General features: G+C 43.2%; 1 protein-coding gene across 5 annotated transcripts in view; it reads left to right on the forward strand.

The window, feature by feature from the left end:
- The window catches only part of SUN1 (Sad1 and UNC84 domain containing 1), a 65,129-nt gene that overhangs the window by 5,980 nt on the left and 38,880 nt on the right, over positions 1-20,269 (forward strand). For all 5 annotated transcript variants that reach the window (XM_073214893.1, XM_073214892.1, XM_073214894.1 and 2 more), the window contains exon 2: positions 19,415-19,511. In XM_073214893.1, the coding sequence (XP_073070994.1) occupies positions 19,435-19,511 (77 nt within the window). In that variant the 5' untranslated portion in view covers positions 19,415-19,434. The remainder of the gene's footprint in view (positions 1-19,414; positions 19,512-20,269) is intronic.

Below are 20,269 nucleotides of genomic sequence, written 5' to 3' on the forward strand. Positions count from 1 at the left end.
TGCCGTCTGTAGCTTGAAAACAAAGCAGTGCATTGTCTGGTTGCTTTATTCTTAGTCATTCTATTTACTTTGTTTGATCTTTAAGTAATATTATTGGAAGATGTGAGCTATATCTAGAATATGAAAAACAAATCAATTTAATGATTTCTCCTTGTGCCACAAATCTCTTCAGTCCTGAAAAGTGCTCATTTTTATTCTGTTTTTTTACCTTTGGGAGGACAGAACATTAAAAGGTGATGTAGAAATGGTGTAGATTAACTGTTTACATTTATAATACAAGTAAAATGCCGTCATTAACTGTTCTTATTTTCATTCCCTGTTACATTTGGAAGTGAAGCAGAGCTAACACAACTGTTCTTATTAGATGAGGACATACAAGGAAATCTTTGGGGAAAGAATCTATTGCAAGAAATGGTATCCTAAGAATCTGTAAGGAGAAAGGAGACTAAGGGACCCAAAGATGCATGACCATTACTATTCTTCATGAATTGGCACAGCTTTTGAGGGTGATTTTTCCAGGGCCTGGTCAGATAAGGAACAGAGTGATGAGGGGAATTCATGAGTATTTTCAGTATAACAGCTGCAAAGCAAGCAACATGCATAGCAGTGAGTTCTCCCCACTTGTGTATGCACCTGTAAGGTGTACATTTGTTATACAGGTGAGGTTTAGTTCCTGCCCTCAGAGAGCTCAAGGTCTAGTTGGAGAGGAAGACTCATTAATAAATATTACAGGTTCTGGTAAGTGATGCAGGCCAGGTAGCACTAAAATTGGCACCCAATTTGGATTTAGGATTTGGGGGAATCCAGGAGAGCTTCCTGGAGGTACTATCTCAGCTGAATTCTAAGATGAGTATTAGTTAGCCAATAGAATTTGGGGTGGAAAGAGACCAAGAGGATGGGGAATCAGGAGTGTGCCCCAGACAAGGATAGCACATAGGAGCAATATAGGCATCCTGGGGAAATACTGTGGGTCTGGTTCCAGACTACTGCAGTAAAGCAGATATCACAATAAAGTGAGATGAATGAACTTTCTGATTTCCCAGTGTGTATAAAAGTTATGTTTATACCAAACTGTTGTCTATTAGATATGCAAGAGTATTGTTGTCTAAAAAAACGATTTACATACCTTAATCAAAAATACTTTATTTCTAAAAAATACTAACTACCGCCTGTGCTTTCAAAGTTGTGATCTTTTTGCTGGGGGAGGGTCTTGCCTTCACGCTTACAGCTGCTGCCTGATCCGGCTGGTGGCTGCTGGATGGGGTGGCGGGGGCCATTTCTTAAGACAACAGAGACCTTGGCCGGGCGGTTGGCACTTCCCTTCACAGACATTTCTCCAGTGTGCAATCCTGGGTGATAGCATTTTACCCACAGTAGAACTTTGAATACTGAAGTCAGTCCTCTCAATCCCTGCTGTTGCTTTATCAACTCAGTTTAGATGACACTCTTAAGTCCTTTGTCGTCATGTCAACCATCCTCACAGCATCTTCCCCAGGAGCAGATTCTCTGTCAAGAAACCCTTCTGTGCTCCTCATTAGGGAGCAAGGCCTCACCCATTCATGTTTATCCCGAGGTTGCAGGATTCGGTCCCCGTGTCAGGGCTGCTCTTGTAGTTCCAGTTCTCTTGCTGTTTGCTCCATGTGTGCAGTGACTGCCTCGCTGAAGGCTTGAACCCCTCAGTCAACTTGAGGGTTGGAATCGACCTCTTCGAATATCCTGGTGGTGTTGATATTTTGACCTCTTCCCATGAATTGCACATGTTCCCAATGGCATCTGGAATGGTGGCTCCGTTCCGGAAGGTTTTCAGTTCACTTTGCCCAGATCCAGTAGAGGGGTCACCATCTAGGGCCGCTGGAGCTTCCCAGATGTATTTCTTCAGTGAGAAGACATGAAAGTTGACTTGAAAGTTGAGATGACTGCCTGACCCGTGGGCTACAGAAAGGGTGCTGTGCTGACTGCATGGAGACCACGCTGATCTCAGTGTCCCTCTGGTGAGGGCTCATCTGTGTGCATCAGCGACCAGGTGCATGGTTGGGGCAGTAGCGTTTTGAAAGCAGTGTTTTTTTCTGAGCAGTTGGTCTCAGCAGTGGGCTAAAAATATTCTACAAACCATGCTATAAACAGACATGCTGTTGTCCAGGCTGTGCTGTTCCATTTCTAGGGCACAGACAGAGTAGGTTTAGCATAATTTTGAGGACCTAGAATTTTCAGAATGGTAAATGGACATTGACTCCACCTTAAAGTCACCAGCTGCATCGGCCCCTAACAAGAGTCAGCCTGTCCTTTGAAGCTTTGAACCAGGCACTGACTTTCCTCCCAGCTCTGCAAGTCCTTGATGGCATCTTCCCCCAGGAGGCCGTTTCACCTGCAGAGAAACGCTGTTGATTAGCGTAGCACCTTCGTTAGTTTTCTCAGCCGGACCTTCTGGGTAACCTGCTGCAGCTTCTCCATCAGCACTTGCTGCTGCCCCTGCACTTGGATGTTACAGAGAAGGTTTCTTCCTTAAGCCTCATGAACCGACCTCTGCTGGCTTCATGCTTTTCCTCTGCAGCCTCTTCAACTCTCAACCTTCATGGAATTGAAGAGAGTCAGGGCCTCGCTCTCGGTACGGTGTTTGTGTAAGGGACTATCTTGGCTGGTTTGGTTCTCCAGGCCACTCACACCTTCTGCCCGTCAGCAGTCAGGCCGTTTCACTATATCATTGGTTGTTCCTAGAGGAGCATTTTAATGCCTTCAATAACTTTTCCTTTGTGCTCACATCTTGGCCGTTTGGCACAAGAGTGGCTTTTGGCCAGTCCCAGCTTTCGGCATGCCCTCCTCACTGAAAATGCTTTTCCCTCATTTCTGGCTTTTAATTTAAAAGTGAGACATACTTCGGCTTGAACATGTAGAGGCTGTAGTGGGTTTTTAATTGGCCCAATTTCAATACTGTTATCTCAGGATAGGAAGGCCTGAGGACAGGGAGAGAAATGGGAGCAGCTGGTCAGTGGAGTGGTCAGAACACAGGACATTTATTGATTAAGTTCTCCGTCTCATGGGTGCGGTTTGTGGCATCAAGGATGCAGACACAACTATAACAGTAATGGAAATGTTTGAAATAGTGTGAGAATTACCAAAGTGTGACACAGAGACACGAAGTTAGCAGGTGCTGTTGGAAAAATGGCACCGACAGACATGCTCAACCCTGGGTTACCACAAACCAATCTGTAGAAAACACAAACAAAACGGAACAGGAGGTATGCCTGTATGTATATGGGTTGGAGTAGGGAAGAGGGTTCCCCGAGCCCAGGTTCTCAGCGATGCTGTGATGGAGATGCATGGGAGGTGGAGAGGGGCAAGTGGCCATTTTGATGGAGGCCCTTGGTGCATTCTGTCTCGACTCTTAGCTGTAGGTGCTGGGGAGCCATGGTAGCTGTGAATAAAGTGAAGGTTCCTGGGGCCAGGAATCTCACCTGGCCTTGGTTGGCTAGCTCACTACACATGTGTGTGAAATACATTGTTATTGACTCAATACAAAGAGCTCCACCCATTACTCTGGGTGACACGGTGGCACGGCTGCAAGTCTGCTCAAGAGCAGAGGCTGGAGTGGTGGCAGTGCTGAGGACAGAGTCTGAGATGGCTGCAGGGGTAGAGAGACCCAAAGGCAGAGACCCACTTGCCTCATGCAGACTTGCTCTGAGTGGACGGGATTCTAGTGATTGACCTGCCACCATGGGAATAAAATTAGGTATAAACTCTTTCACCTCAAGAACGTTCCATTGTCATTTCTTTGGTCTTACTGAATCCATAGTGAATTTGTCAGGGGCTGAAACTCTTGGGCAAGACAGTAGCCATGAAGGGAATGAGATGTCAGATCTCTTTGGGTAATTCTGGCAGTTTTTTGGCTTGAGGAGGCAAGGCTAGAGAGGGAAACTAGTCAAGGTGCTTGTAGGAAGCCAGCAAGAGATGCTGTGGCAGGTAACAGGTGTGAGGAGGGGGTGACCCACTGGAAGGTGGGTGCTGCTGGTCTGAAAGAGGAGAAGCAGGGTGATAGGGCCCTTTGGACATTCGGAATTCGGTTACTGTGTGTGATCCAGGTGGAAATGCAACAGGAAGTAAAATAAGATGCCTGCCTGCCTTTATACAAAAGGAATCACAGATGGATTAGAGAAGTTAAAAGGACCGGAAATGCCCAAGTCAAAGCAGTAAAAGTGATAGAATCCATAACAGACTGTTGATGTGTTCTTGGGTCAGGGAAGCAGAATGTGATAGTCCTGGGAAAACTAAAGTCACCATAAGCCAGTGTAGTGACAGATGGGGATACCCAGGGTGTGTGTGACGGGTATGCAGTTAGTATCCTATAAAACAGCAAGAAAAACACAGAGCTTCCCATTAGGTTTAAGAAAGGCTGCGTGCTGACTAGTGTTCTTAACCCATCAGAGTGGCCACACAGAGTCTAGCACCTGTGGTATAAGGAGCTCAGTGAAGCGTGGGGAGCCCCAGGGTGAGGCCTGCACCGCATTGCTGCTTGGTAGGCGCCAGCTGTAGGCAAGCAGAGGCCTTGTGGGAGTCTGACTGCCCTGGTTATAAGGAAGTTTAGTGCTATCCATATTTAAAGCAAATACAATAAAACTATGTTAATGCTTTCTCTGTTCGTAGAAGGCCCTTCACATGTACAAAATGTTTGATTTTGGGCTTTTGTTGGAAAATGGTGATAAATCACTATAAGAGGAAGTGGAGATTTTATTAACGATCTGCAGCACGTATCATTAGAGATGAAAACTGTGATAATTATCTTCACATGGAAGTAATTATTTTCCCTAAACTCAGAGCTGTTTTATACAAACAAACCCCTCCAGCCTACACCTCTTCCTGTTTGTATCATTTCTAAAAGAGAGAAACAGCCCATTTTGGCCAGAGAAGCTATCTTTCAGTACAGAGTTGCTGCTCAGTTAACTGACTTTTATTGAGTGCCCCATCTTCCTGACCCCTGCAGGTGCTGCTGAACAGGTGAGGTGCCTCTGACCCCGGCCCACCTGGCAGGCGTGCCTCCCCCTCCCAGGGGTAGTAGCTGGGCAAGGGTACCATGGGGTGAAGGTGCTGCCACCCTCCCCCACTCCCCTGCTCTCACGTGGAGTAAGGAGAAAGCCCGTATCAACCAAGTGCATCTGGCTGCCCAGCACTGCTTCACAAATGAACACCATATATTTTTTCTTTCTGGAAATAGTAGTTACTGGGTTACTTGCTTAAATTATAAGGCCAATACTGTGGATAAAATGAGAGTTTCTGTGGCCAGGATTTTCACCTGCCGTGGTTGACTAGCTCACAGCACACCTGTGGGCATTACATGGCTGTTGACTCTATAAAAAGAGCTCCTCCCAGTGCTCTGGGTGCGACCTCAATTAGTTTAGGGAAAATAATTACTTCCATGTGAAGATAATTACCACAGCAAGGCTGCAGGAGAGCAGAGGCTGGAGTGGTAGCACCGAGGACAGAGGGGCCCAGAGGCAGAGACTGGCTTGCTGCATACAGACTTGTCTGAGTGAATGGGATTCTAGTGACAGACCTGCCACCTGGAAATAAAGTTGGGTATAACCCTTTCACCCCAAGAATGTTTTACTGTCATTTTCTTTGGTCACATTGAATCAATAGCGAACTTGCCTGGGGCTGAAACCCACTGGCAAGACAAATACCTACTCTTTAAAAAAAACATCGGACAGAAGAGGGTAAGTGAAAAGAAGTCCCATTCTCTGATATGCCATTTCAATCAGTGTATTTTCCCAGAAGTTTTAAAAACATATTCTAATATATATATAACAGCATTCAGTAAGGCCCTTTCAAGAGTTTTTAGATTATAGTCATTTGTTCCTGATTTGCTGTTTTAAATAATCAGTTCATTTTTTAAGGATTCTCACAGTATATAAATGGCAGTTTTTCATAAACTAACATTGTTTTGCTTTCTTAAACTGAACCAGAAACGTGACTCCAATTCCTGTTTATTATGTCAGAGAAGAAATTACATTGAACAGGATCTTCAGAAACTGATTTCTAACCCAATTTATTAGTTTTTAGTCCATGAGCAAAAGTGACTTACGTTTTTATTAATCTCTTTAGTTTTATCCTTTGGGGTGAGTGTTGTGTTGAAGTCTCCTAAAATGAATGCATTGCAGTCTATTTCCCTCTTTAGTTCTGTTAGTATTTGTTTCACAAATGCTGGTGCTCCTGTGTTGGTTGCATATATATTTAGAATGGTTAAATCCTCTTGTTGGACTGAGCCCTTTATCATTATGTAGTGTCCTTCTTTATGTCTTGTTACTTTCTTTGTTTTGAAGTCTATTTTGTCTGATACTAGTACTGCAACCCCTGCTTTCTTCTCACTGTTGTTTGCCTGAAATATGTTTTTCCATCCCTTGACTTTTAGTCTGTGCTTGTCTTTGGGTTTGAGGTGAGTTTCTTGTAAGCAGCATATAGATGGGTCTTGCTTTTATCCATTCTGTTACTCTGTGTCTTTTGATTGGTGCCTTAAGTCCATTTACATTTAGGGTGACTATTGAGAGATATGTACTTATTGTCATTGCAGGCTTTAAATTAGTGGTTACCAAAGGTTCAAGGTTAGCTTCTTTAGTATCTTACTGCCTAACTTAGCTCGCTTATTGAGCTGTTATGTACACTGTCTGGAGCTTCTTTTCTTCTCTCCCTTCTTATTCCTCCTCCATTCTTCATATGTTGTGTGTTTTGTTATGTGCTCTTTTTAGGAGTGCTCCCATCTAGAGCAGTCCCTGTAAGCTGCCCTGTAGAGGTGGTTTGTGGGAAGCAAATTCCCTCAGCTTTTGCTTGTCTGGGAATTGTTTAATCCTGCCATCATATTTAAATGATAGTTGTGCTGGATACAGTATCCTTGGTTCAAGGCCCTTCTGTTTCATTGCATTAAGTATATCATGCCATTCTCTTCTGGCCTGTAGGGTTTCTGTCGAGAAGTCTGATGTTAGCCTGATGGGTTTTCCTTTATAGGTGACCTTTTTCTCTCTAGCTACCTTTAAAACTCTTTCCTTGTCCTTGATCTTTGCCATTTTAATTATTATGTGTCTTGGTGTTGTCCTCCTTGTATCCTTTCTGTTGGGGGTTCTGTGTATTTCCATGGTCTGTTCGATTATTTCCTCCCCCAGTTTGGGGAAGTTTTCAGCAATTACTTCTTCTAAGAGAGTTTCTATTCCTTTTCCTCTTTCTTCTTCTGGTACCCCTATAATACGAATATTATTCCTTTTGGATTGGTCACATAGTTCTCTTAGTGTTGTTTGTTCCTGGAGATCCTTTTATCTCTCTCTATGTCAGCTTCTATCCGTTCCTGTTCTCTGGCTTCTATTCCTTCAATGGCCTCTTGCATCTTATCCATTCTGCTTATAAATCCTTCCAGGGTTTGCTTCACTTCTGTGATCTCCTTCCTGACATCTGTGATCTCCCTCCGGACTTCATCCCATTGCTCTTGCATTTTTCTCTGCATCTCTCAACATGTTCATGATTTTTATTTTGAATTCTTTTTCAGGAAGACTGGTTAGGTCTGTCTCCTTCTCAGGTGTTGTCTCTGTGATCTTTGTCTGCCTGTAGTTTTGCCTTTTCATGGTGATAGAGATAGTTTGCAGAGCTGGTACGAGTGACAGCTGGAAGAGCTTTCCTTCTTGTTGGTTTGTGGCCTTCCTCTCCTGGGAGAATAGCGACCTCTAGTGGCTTATGCTTGACAGTTGTGCGAAGACAGGGCTTCTGCCACCTGCCCGGTTGCTATGCAGTTTATCTCCACTGTTGCTGTGGGCATGGCCTGGCTGGGGCTGTTCCTCCAAAATGGTGGAGCCCTGTTGGAGGGGGAGCGGCTGGGAGGCTATTTATCTCCATAAGGGGCCTCTGCTCCCTGTTGCCCAGGGGGTTAGAGTGCCCAGAGATCCCCAGATTCCCTGCCTCTGGTCTAAGTGTCCTGTCCTGCCCCTTTAAGACTTCCAAAAAGCACTCTCCAAACCAAAACAACAACAGCAACAACAAAAGAGGAAAAAAAAGAAATAATTAAGAAAAAGGGGGGAGGAAACACGCGATTTTCATTGTCCTCAGGCACTGGTCTCAGGCACCTGCTCACCGGTCTTGCTGCCCTGTTTCCCTAGTACTGGGGTCCCTGTCCCTTTAAGGCTTAAAAAAAAAAAAAGCTGCTCCCATTTCTTTGTTCTCCGGCGTCAGCCTCAGGCACCTGCTCAACGGTCCTGCCGCCCTGTTTCCCTAGTATCCAGAACCCCATGCATGCACTGTGTCTGTGCTCTGGTCAGGAATCCTGGGGCTGGGTGTTCAGCAGTCCTGGGCTCTCTCTCCCTCCCTGCTGACTCCTCACCACCCACCGGGAGCCGGGGGGAGGGGCGCTCGGTCCCGCCGGGCCGGGGCTTGTATCTTACCCCCTTCATGAGGCGCTGGGTTCTCGCAGGTGTGGATGTGGTCTGGATGTTGTCCTGTGTCCTCTGGTCTCTATTTTAGGAAGAGTTGTCTTTGTTATATTTTCATAGATATATGTGGTTTTGGGAGGAGATTTCCGCTGCTCTACTCATGCCGCCGTCCTGGCTCCGCCCCCATCTCTTTGGTTTTATACAGGATGAAGATCTGAGCAGAGTAATATGTTAAGATTTATTACTAATTTTTAAAGGGGCATCTTGGAATTTTAACTCTAAAAGTACTGTTGCTTTACAATGGACATAAGAAATGAAACACCAGATTTCAGGGCAGCTGCGCTTTGAAACCTAGCCCTGAGTGTGGATGGAGTTAGAACCAGTGGGTTGCGTACCTGTTCACACATGCTCTACAGTGATGTGACTCCTGGAAGGTCCTTGAGGGACTGCTTGGCCAGCCTCAGCATCCACTACTGGCCAGACCTGCCAAGGCCCGGAGGCCGAAGGTCGTAGTGGTCATGTGGTGTGCTGTCCTGTCCTCTCCAAATGGCCACTCCCTCACCCCTCAGACATCACCTGTTGGCAGATGGTGACTCTGGGGAGGAGCGTTGGGTCTGTCCCTGTCTCCCTTCATTGGTGTTTTCCCTATGGACAGGTTCAGATGAAAGCCACAGGTTCTGATGGTCGTTTCGGGGGAGAGTGTGGTTTAAATGGGGGCTGTGAAGTTGTTCTGAGGATTTCTGATTGGAAAACTTTCAACCTGTGGTCTCAGGTTCATTTTTAGTCTCGATCCACTTCATCAATGACTGAATCAGCTAATAGATTGTAACATGCTAGTCTTTATAAAGACAGTGCCTTTGGAGCAAATTCCAACCGCTATATACTTTGTTTGATAAAAAGTAATTCGACCAGATGAATACTTGTGGTTTATAGTGACGAAGGAATTCAAGTTTGCTCTTTTCCAGTTTTTCTCTGGAACTAACACCCCTAAGAGAGTGTTATGTGCTTGTGTTATTTTCAGAGCCACTCTAGTTCTTTTTTTGTTTTTTGTATCATTAATCTACAATTACATGAAGAACATTATGTTTACTAGGCTCCCCCCTTCACCAAGTTCCACCCACAAACCCCATTACAGTCACTGTCCATCAGCGTAGTAAGATGCTATAGAATCACTACTTGTCTTCTCTGTTGCACAGCCCTCCTGTGCCCCCCCCACATTATGCATGTTAATTGTAATGCCCCCTTTCTTTTTCCCTGCCCTTATCCCTCCCTTCCCACCCAACCTACCCAGTCCCTTTAACTTGGGTAACTGTTAGTCCATTTTTCGGTTCTGTGATTCTGCTGCTGTTTTGTTCCTTCAGTTTTTCATTATTCTTATACTCCACATATGAGTGAAATCATTTGGTACTTGTCTTTCTCCGCTTGGCTTATTTCACTGAGCATAATACCCTCTAGCTCCATCCATGTTGTTGCAAATGATAGGATTTGTTTTCTTCTTATGGCTGAATAATATTCCACTGTGTATATGTATACCACATCTTCTTTATCCATTCATCTACTGATGGACACTTAGGTTGCTTCCATTTCTTAGCTATTGTAAATAGTGCTGCAATAAACATAGGGGTGCATCTGTCTTTTTCAAACAGGGCTGCTGTATTCTTAGGGTAAATTCCTAGAAGTGGAATTCCTGGGTCAAATGGTATTTCTATTTTGAGCTTTTTGAGGGACCTCCATATTGCTTTCCACAATGGTTGAACTAATTTACATTCCCACCAGCAGTGTAGGGGGGTTCCCCTTTCTCCATAACCTTGCCAACATTTGTTGTTGTTTGTCTTTTGGATGGTGGCGATCCTTACTGGTGTGAGGTGATAACTCCTTGTGGTTTTAATTTGCATTTCTCTGATGACTAGCAGTGTGGAGCATCTTTTCATGTGTCTGTTGGCCATCTGAATTTCTCGTTTGGAGAACTCTGTGGTCAGCTCCTCTGCCCATTTTTTCATTGGATTATTTGCTTTTTGTTGAGGTGCGTGAGCTCTTTATATTTTGGATGTCAACCCTTTATCAGTTCTGTCATTTATGAATATATTCTCCCATACTGTAGGATGCCTTTTTTGTTCTGTTGATGGTGTCCTTTGCTGTACAGAAGCTTTCAGCTTGATATAGTCCCACTTGTTCATTTTTGCCTTTGTTTCCCTTGCCTGGGGAGATATGTTCATGAAGAAGTTGCTCATGTTTATGTCCAAGAAATTGTTGCCTATGTATTTTTCTAATGGTTTTATGGTTTTAAGACTTACATTCAGGTCTTTGATCCATTTTGAATTTACTTTTGTGTATGGGGTTAGACAGTGGTCCAGTTTCGTTCTCTTACATATAGCTGCCCAGTTTTGCCAGCACCACCTGTTGAAGAGGCTGTCATTTCCCCATTGTACGTCCATGGCTCCTTTATCGTATATTAATTGACCATACATGTTTTGGTTAATGTCTGGAGTCTCTATTCTGTTCCACTGGTCTGTGGCTCTGTTCTTGTGTCAGTACCAAATTGTCTTGATTACTGTGGCTTTGTAGTAGAGCTTGAAGTTGGGGAGCGAGATCCCCCCCCCACTTTATTCTTCCTTCTCAGGATTGCTTTGGCTATTGGGGGTCTTTGGTTCAATATGAATTTTTGAACTGTTTGTTCCAGTTCGTTGAATGCTGTTGGTAATTTGATAGGGATTGCATCAAATCTGTATATTGCTTTGGGCAGGATGGCCATTTTGACTATATTCATTCTTCCTAGCCAAGAGCATGGGATGAGTTTCCATTTGTTAGTGTCTTCTTGAATTTCTCTTAAGAGTGTCCTGTAGTTTTCAGGGTATAGGTCTTTCACTTTCTTGGTTAGGTTTATTCCTAGGTATTTTATTCTTTTTGATGCCACTGTGAATGGAATTGTTTTCCTGGTTTCTCTTTCTGCTAGGTGTAGAATGCCACAGATTTCTGTGTATTAATTTTGTATCCTGCAACTTTGCTGTATTCGGATATTAGTTCTAGTAGTTTTGGAGTGGAGTCTTTAGGGTTTTTTATGTACAATATCATGTCATCTGCAAATAGTGACAGTTTAACTTCTTCTTTACCAGTCTGGATTCCTTGTATTTCTTTATTTTGTCTAATTGCCATGGCTAGGACCTCCAGTACTATGTTAAATAACAGTGGGGAGAGTGGGCATCCCTGTCTGGTTCCCGATCTCAGAGGAAAAGCTTTCAGCTTCTCGCTGTTCAGTATGATGTTGGCTGTGGGTTTATCATATATGGCCTTTATTATGTTGAGGTACTTGCCCTCTATACCCATTTTGTTGAGAGTTATTATCATGAATGGATGTTGAATTTTGTCGAATGCTTTTTCAACATCTATTGAGATGATCATGTGGTTTTTGTCCTTCTTTTTGTTTATGTGGTGGATGATGTTGATGGATTTTTGAATGTTGTACCATCCTTGCATCCCTGAGATGAATCCCACTTGGTCATGGTGTATGATCCTTTTGATGTATTTTTGAATTCGGTTTGCTAATATTTTGTTGAGTATTTTCGCATCTACATTCATCAGGGATATTAGTCTGTAATTTTCTTTTTTGGTGGGGTCTTTGCCTGGTTTTGGTCTTAGGGCGATGTTGGCTTCATAGAATGAGTTTGGGAGTGTTCCCTCCTCTTGTATTTTCTGGAAAACTTTAAGGAGAATGGGTATCATGTCTTCTCTGTATGTCTGATAAAATTCTGAGGTAAATCCATCTGGCCCGGGGGTTTTGTTCTTGGATAGTTTTTTGATCACTGCTTCAGTTTCTTTGCTGGTAATTGGTTTGTTTAGATTTTGTGTTTCTTCCTTGGTCAGTCTTGGAAGATTGTATTTTTCCAGGAAGTTGTTCATTTCTTCTAGGTTTTCCAGCTTTTCAGCATATAGGTTTTCATAGTATCTCTAATAATTCTTTGTATTTCTGTGGAGTCCATCGTGATTTTTCATTTCTCGTTTCTGTTTCTGTTGATGTGTGTTGGTTCTCTTTTTTCTCTTAATAAGTCTGGCTAGAGGCTTATCTATTTTGTTTATTTTCTCAAAGAACCAGCTCTTGGTTTCATTGATTTTTTTCTTTTGTTTTATTCTTCTCAGTTTTATTTATTTCTTCTCTGATCTTTACTATGTCCCTCTTTCTGCTGACATTTGGCCTCATTTGTTCTTCTTTTCCCAATTTTGATAATTTTGACTAGCCTTTTCTTTTGGGATTGTTCTTCCTTCTTTAAATATGTCTAGATTGCTATATACTTTCCTCTTTAGACTGCTTTTGCTGCATCCCACAACAGTTGGGGCTTTGTGTTGTTGTCATTTGTTTCCGTATATTCCTTGATCTCTATTTTAATTTGTTCGTTGATCCACTGATTATTTAGGAGCATGTTGTTAAGCCTCCATGTGTTTGTGAGCCTTTGTTTTCTTTGTATAATTTATTTCTAGTTTTATACCTTTGTGGTCTGAAAAGTTGGTTGGTAGAATTTCAATCTTTTGGATTTTACTGAGGCTCTTTTTGTGTCCTACCTAGTATGTGGTTTATTCTGGAGAATGTTCCATGTGCACTTGAGAAGAATGTATATCCTGTTGCTTTTGGATGTAGAGTTCTGTAGAGTCTATTAGATCTATCTGTTCTAGTGTGTTGTTCAGCGCCTCTGTGTCCTTATTTTCTGTCTTGTGTATCTATCCTTTGGAGTGAGTGGTGTGTTGAAGTCTCCTAGAATGAATACATTGCATTCTATTTCCTCCTTTAATTCTGTTAGTATTTGTTTCACATATGTTGGTGCTCCTGTGTTGGATGCATATATATTTATAATGGTTATATCCTCTTGTTGGACTGAGCCCTTTATTATTATGTGATGTCCTTCTTTATCTCTTGTTACTTTGTTTGTTTTGAAGTCTATTTTGTCTGATACTAGTACTGCAATACCTCCTTATTTCTCCCTGTTGTTGGCATGAAATATCTTTTCCCATCCCTTGACTTTTAGTCTGTGCATGTCTTTGGGTTTGAGGTGAGTCTCTTGCAAGCAGCATATAGATGGGTCTTTCTTTTTTATCCATTCTATTACTCTGTGTCTTTTGATTGGTGCATTCAGTCCATTTACTTTGAGGGTGATTATTGAAAGATATGTACTTATTGCCATTGCAGGCTTTAGATTCGTGGTTTCAAAAGGTTCAAGGTTAGCTTCTTCACTATCTTACTGTCTAATTTAACTCGCTTATTGAAGTATTATAAATACTGTCTGATGTTTCTTTATTTTTCTCCCTTATTATTCCTCCTCCTCCATTCTTTATATGTTGGGTGTTTTATTCTGTTCTCTTTTGTGTTTCCTTTGACTGCTTTTGTGAGTAGTTGATTTTATTTTTTGCCTTTAGTTAGTATTTGGTTGGTCTGGTTTCTTTGCTGTGATTTTATTTTCTCTGGTGACATCTGTTTAGTTTTAGGAGTGCTCCCGTCTAGAACAGGCCCTCTAAAATACCCTGTAGAGATGGTTTGTGGGAGCCAAATTCCCTCAACTTTTTCTTGTCTGGGAATTTTTTAATCCCTCCTTCATATTTAAATGATAATCGTGCCTGGATACAGTATTCTTGGTTCAAGACCCTTCTGTTTCATTGCATTATATCATGCCATTCTCTTCTGGCCTGTAAGGTTTCTGTTGAGAGAGATGATAGCCTGATGGGTTTTCCTTTGTAGATGACCTTTTTCCTCTCTGTAGCTGCCTTTAATACTCTTTTCTTGTCTTTGATCTTTGCCATTTTAATTATTATGTGTCTTGATGTTGTCCTCTTTGGGTCCCTTCTGTTGGGAGTTTTGTGTGCTTCCTCGATCTGAACGACCATTTCCTCCCCCAGTTTGGGGAAGTTTTCAGCAATTATTACTTCAAATACACTTCCTATCCCTCTTTCTTTCTCTTCTTCTTCTAGTGCCTCTGTAGTGAGTATATTGTTCCTTTTGGATTTGTCACACAGTTATATTAATTGTTTCATTTCTGGAGCTCCTTTTATCTCTCTGCGTCAGCTTCTATGCATTCCTGTTCTCTGGTTTCTATTCTATTAATGGCTTCTTGCATCTTGTCCATTCTGCTTTTAAGTCCTTCCAGGGATTGTTTTATTTCTGTAGTGTCCCTCCTACTGTGTCGGTTAGCTCTTGCATTTTTCTCTGCAGCTCCATCAGCATGGTTATGACTTTTATTTTGAATTCTTTTTCATGAAGATTGATTAGGTCTATCTCCCCAGATTCCTTCTCAGGTGAGGTTGTCTGGTTTAGTCTGGTCTGTATCAAATTCTTCTGCCTGTCATGACGGTAGAGGTAGTTGTGGGGAGTTGGCATGTGTGTCAGCTGGGAGAACATCCCTTCTTGCTAGTTTTGTGGCCTTCCTCTTCTGGGAGAATGGCGACCCCTAGCGACTTGTGCTGGGCAGCTGTGCGCAGACGGGGTCTCTGATTCTTGCCCGGCTGCTGTGGAGTTAAGCTCTGCAGTAGCTGTGGGCGTGGCCAGCCTCAGGCAGCTGCTCCACTATGGTGGAGAGGCATCAGAGGAGGAACAGGCGGGAAGCTGTTTATTGCCGTGAGGTGCCTCAGAGCTGTGCTCCCGCCCAGGGGGTTAGTGTGTCTGGAGTTCCCTGGGATTCCCAGCTGCTAGGCTAGGTGTGCTGGGATGCCTCCTTCCAGCTGTGGGGTCCCTGTCCCTTTAAGATGTTCAAAAAGCACTCGCTTTTCTTTGTCCCAGGGGCGCTGGCTGCGGGGACCCACGTGCAGATTTTACTGTTCCATTTCCCTAGTATCCAGCATCCCACATACTGTGTGTCTGCGCTCTGGTGTGGATGGCTAGGGCTGGGTGTTTACCAGTCCTGGACTCCCTCTCCCTCCCCGCTGGGAGCTGGGGTAGGGGTGTCGCTCAGGTCCCCCTGGCCTGTGGCTTGTATCTTACCCCTTCGTGAGGCACTGGGTTCTCGCAGGTGTGGATGTAGTCTGGCTGTTGTCCTGTGTCTTCTGGTCTCTCTTTTAGGAATAGTTGTATTTGTTGTATTTTCAAAAATGTATATGGTCTTGGGAGGAGATTTCTGCTACTCTACTCATGCTGCCATCTTGGCTCCTCCCCCAGAGCCATTCTAGTTTTATCTCTTCCTTTGGTTTTTGCCACTTGCTTGAAGTTGTTTTCAACCCTGTGACTTTTTTTTTTGAGATTTTTTTGGGGTTGTTTTCTAGATGGTTACTAGATGAGTACAGGTACTCTAAATTGTAAATATTCAGATTTTATGTGTTGGTAAACCAAAATCCATTTTTGACCAGGCATTCAAGAACAAAAAGTGTGCTTTATATTTTCATCTCTATGTATGATGTAAGTATTATATGTACAAGGAAACTAGGTGAAGAGCACTAAAAGGTAACCTAGTGTAATTTAAGAATCTTAACTAGAGATACTTAATTCCCTAGATTTGTAGTGGTTGCACAACCTACCCGTGCTTGCTAGCTGGTGTGTTCATAGTCACAAGTACAAGCCACAGGGAGATGGTCTGGTTGAACATGCTGCTGCTTGCCTTTCTACTTGAAGCTGTCATTCCTGGCCCACCTCAGTCTCTATTAGGACTGGCAGCTCACATTTGACAACTGTCCACCCTAGAGAAGCACTCTGCGGGGCAGAAAGTGGTTCCCTTGGTAACATAGCGCTCCCGTCTCCTCCACCTGTTCTGGTGCACTGGGCTGACCAGAGTTGGGAAGTCCTGCCTAGGGGTTGGGCAGACAGAGCCCCAGACTCTTTGTGCTGTGAGGCCAGGGCTTGGTTCCAGTCAGCCTCTCTCTCCTACAGTCTGGGATACCTGGGAGGGATGTGGCCTGTGACAAGGTCATCCCTTTACAGAGAAGAGAGTGGCCTGGAGAGTAGAAAAACCCGGACAGTGAAACCCAAACAGGGCCCCTCTTTGTAGTGCAGCTGTTTGTGAAGTGTTGACTTTGGATTTTTCCCTAGATTTTCCAGTGCTGCTGAAAATGCTTCAGCCCATCTTTTCACTGTTTCAGTACTGCTGGGACTGAATGCATTCAGACCTCCCTGGAGTGTCAGGCTGAGGCCCATGGAGGTGGGGAGAGAACCAGGCTCTGGTGTTAGCATGCACTCTGAATGGCAGTGATGTGTAATGGAAACCAGGAGGAGCGTGTTGGAAACCAGCACCAAGTTTAGTTACCAGTGGAACAAGTGTTAGAATTGCATTTGCTGTGGCGGGTTGGGACCAAGAGAAGGGTGGGGCTGGGGTTGTGACCTGTGGGCTCAGAGTTGGAGCCATCAGAGCTACCGGTGGACTTTGTCTTTTATTTAAGCCAGGAGTCAGTGTATCTTTCATCTCGGTGATAAGGCTGTGGGATGTCATTGCACAAACAAAGCTAACATCTGAGTGTTTGTCGTGTAACCGAGTTCTGCAGCAAAGCACATCGTCTCTCCCTTTGGAAATGTGGAGGCAAATCCAACTTTTTCAGAGAGTCTCCTTTGCATGGCCCTCTTGCTCTTCTCCAGGGAGGAGGTGGTTGTCTGGACAGTGGAGGAGTCAGTAATGGCCAAAGTAACATTTCGCAGCTAGGGGTCTGATAAAGCTGGGGCTGGGTTATGCATGTACCATACGTAAATTCATGTGATTGTAGGAGCAAAATCAGAATGAGTAGGGAAAAGTAAGGGCCTAATCCCATACTCCCCCTTCTGCTGCTGAGCTGTGACCACAACAGTCACCCTCTGCAGTGACCTTCTGTCCTCCTAGACCCACCAGAAGCTCCCTGGTGTTCCTAGAGTCCGTGTCTGTGCACTGGGGCTCTTTCATGGTGTTGTCATGGGCATTTCATTAAGTCTGTATCTCCTCCGAAAAACCTGCTACTGTGTCTGCCACTCAGCTTGTGTCCCAGTGTTGTCACCTGTGGGATTTTTTTAGGTTCCTCTGCTGTAATCTTACCATGCCTGTAATAAAAAATTGGACTGACAGCCAGTAGGTGTGCTAGGTTCTTTGATAGAATGTTACTTCAGCACCAATAACTAAAATTTCTTTTTAGATTGTGGCATGAGGTGTACATTAAGCTTGGCTGGAAGTGGCACAGTGGAGCTTTATGACATGTCTCATGAATTGGAAGAACCAGATTGGAAAAGGTGGTTATAGCTAGTCCTGGGACTCTGACAGCCTTTCAAAATATGCTTGGTTGTGCATTAGAAATCAACCAATGTATCTCTTTTAGGAGGATAAAAATGTGAGAACATAGTAAAGTAATTTAAAAAATAACAAGTCTGGGAGTTCTTGCTGAGCCCTCCCTATCCACCCTCACCAGGGGCCTTAACCCCTTTGCCCACACTGAGTTGGGCCAGTGCCAGTGATCCTGGGCCGTCCTGGCTGTCACAGATGGCACCTCCCCCTGCCAGGGCTCCAGGTGCCATCAGGTTCTTTGAATTAATGAAGTACTTGGCTTTAGGGCATCTGCCATTCAGTTGTTTACAACACCAATCTGTAACCAACATTGAGCACTTCCCGAGTGCCATTGTAGCGAAGTTGGTAGGAAATAGCAACTTGAACATGGGGTTTAGTAATGGTCAGTAATGCAGGAATAGCAAAGTATGTACCAAAGTGAAAGGTTGCTGGTAATGCAGTTAGGAAGTCTGGGTTTTGTTAGTCTGTGAGTAACTAGAAGGGAATTTTAAAAAGTCAGTTTCCACTTTAGAGGATGAGAACAGCAGTGGGATGTTAGCATTGTTGCCCAGTCCCCCTTCTGTGGTTGTCTAGTGGGTTAGCTAACCATCAGTGCAGGCAGCTACTACTCACTGCGGGGGTGTGGTCAGGTTCCACGGCAGGTCTGCTGAGGGGGACAGTGTGCTCGGGGAGGTGGGACATGAAGCTGCGTGGCCCCACTCTGAGCTCGATCTGAGCAGCCTGGTGCCTTGAACCTGAACTTGAGGGCTGGCTCCAGTTGAGGCGGGGGAAAAATGATGAACAGTTACTGGTTAAACGGTCCAAGCTGACTTTACGTGCAGAAAGAGGTGTAGGTGTGATGGTGCTTGTGGAGTGTTTCCCCAGAGTTGGCCAGGGCACTGAGAAAAAGGTGACCGATGTCAGAATGCTTTTAAATTGCAGTTTTGTGGTATTTGTTGAAATAAGTAGGTGCAGTTAAGTTTTTATATATAAACAATGGTCTTTATTTCTATGGCTTTTAAAAGAAAGAATATCTGAACTGTTCTTGAGGAAAATGGTGTGACATGAAATCCTTTGGCTTAGTTTATAGAAATCAGTCATTTATACATAAGTATTTTTTGTCCAGAATGGTCTTTATATGTTTTTACAATAGATATGATTCACCTTTACTACTATGAGGGTTTCATGTGTTTGTGTGAATATTTTTAGCTGGAGGAAAGTTTGAGTCATTCCAAAGAAATCTAGATGATGACCTGAAAAAAAATATAATCAAAACTTTTTAATTTAAAAATAATCTTTATTTTCTTTTGGAGAAAAATCGAAGTGTAAACAGTGCCATAGCTTATTTACCCTTCACCCTGCAATTTTCTGGTTCTGAGGTGCTGCTAGGAGAGTTTGGAGTGCTTGACCGTGGAGTAAGAATTAATTCTATTTTAGCTCATAACAGTGAAAACTTATTTCAGAAGAATTAGAACATTTTGGTACCTTCAGGAATTTAAAAATATGTTTCAAAAAGATTGAGTCACTTTCTGTATTCTTTAAAGTGCCCAGTTTTCCTAATTGTAAGTCCCTCTGGTATTTCCCCTTGTTCCTCATATGAACATATCATTTAGGAAACTAAATACAGCAGAAGTGTTCCTGGATGTGTAACTATGAAAAACTTGTCTCCTTCACTTAAAAAATTTAAAAATCCCTGCTACTATTGTCTGTGTTTCATTAAAGTTTTGATAATGGCATTTTAGTCCGACTGAGTATCCAGTTGGACTTCTGAAACAGGACTTCTCTGTATTTCTAAACTTTTAACACCTGCATTGCTTTTTCCCATCTCTGCAGTATGTTCTGAGGGCGTGAACATGGACTTTTCTCGGCTCCACATGTACACTCCTCCTCAGTGTGTGCCTGAGAACACTGGCTACACGTATGCACTCAGGTGAGCATGTGTGTTTGTTGTCCCTATGCCTACGTATTTGCTCACTGAATGTCATTGAATTAATGGGAGCTTTAGGGTATTTGTAAACAAATGTTAGATTTTGAGTGAAAGTATTATAAGCTGTGTATTACACTATGGCCTGATGAAGCTGCTAACCTGACATGGAAATTGTGAGGTGGTTTTGAAAACTGTATATTTCTGATGACTCACGAGAGTAGTCACTGCAACCCCACCCAAACAGCTGTGATATTGAGAACAAACCTTTGTGGTTATGGTTATGGTTTTGTGATTTCTATTAGTGACTGGGTATTTTAAAGCCAACAGAAATCTCTGGGAACTGATCTGTTGTGAGAGGAGCTCCTAACAGAATTTGACGAAGCCCATTGTCTAAAGAACAGGACTGTCAGATGCTGAGTTTTCCTTAATTCTGCTAGGATACTGAAGCCTGGAGTTTAATCTGAAAAGTTGTTGACTTGTCCTTTATGTTTCTAGCTTACCAAACTGAAAGGATGATGGAAATGAAACAAATTTGTATTATAAAATTGTGGGTTAGCTTGTCTAGCTCGGAATAGCACATAGTCTACAGGCACACACCTGATCATCTACAGTTGCTCTCTTACAACACTAAACTATGTTTTCTACCTTTATCTTGCATCTACCTACCACTTCAGCATTTTATTAAAAATAAAAATAATAATAATAATAATAAAGGGAGAAATGTGGGATCAACATATAAATCAAGTATAAAAATCAAACAA

Source organism: Manis javanica, chromosome 10, assembly GCF_040802235.1.
Source record: "Manis javanica isolate MJ-LG chromosome 10, MJ_LKY, whole genome shotgun sequence".
Taxonomy (NCBI): Eukaryota; Metazoa; Chordata; class Mammalia; order Pholidota; family Manidae; genus Manis; species Manis javanica.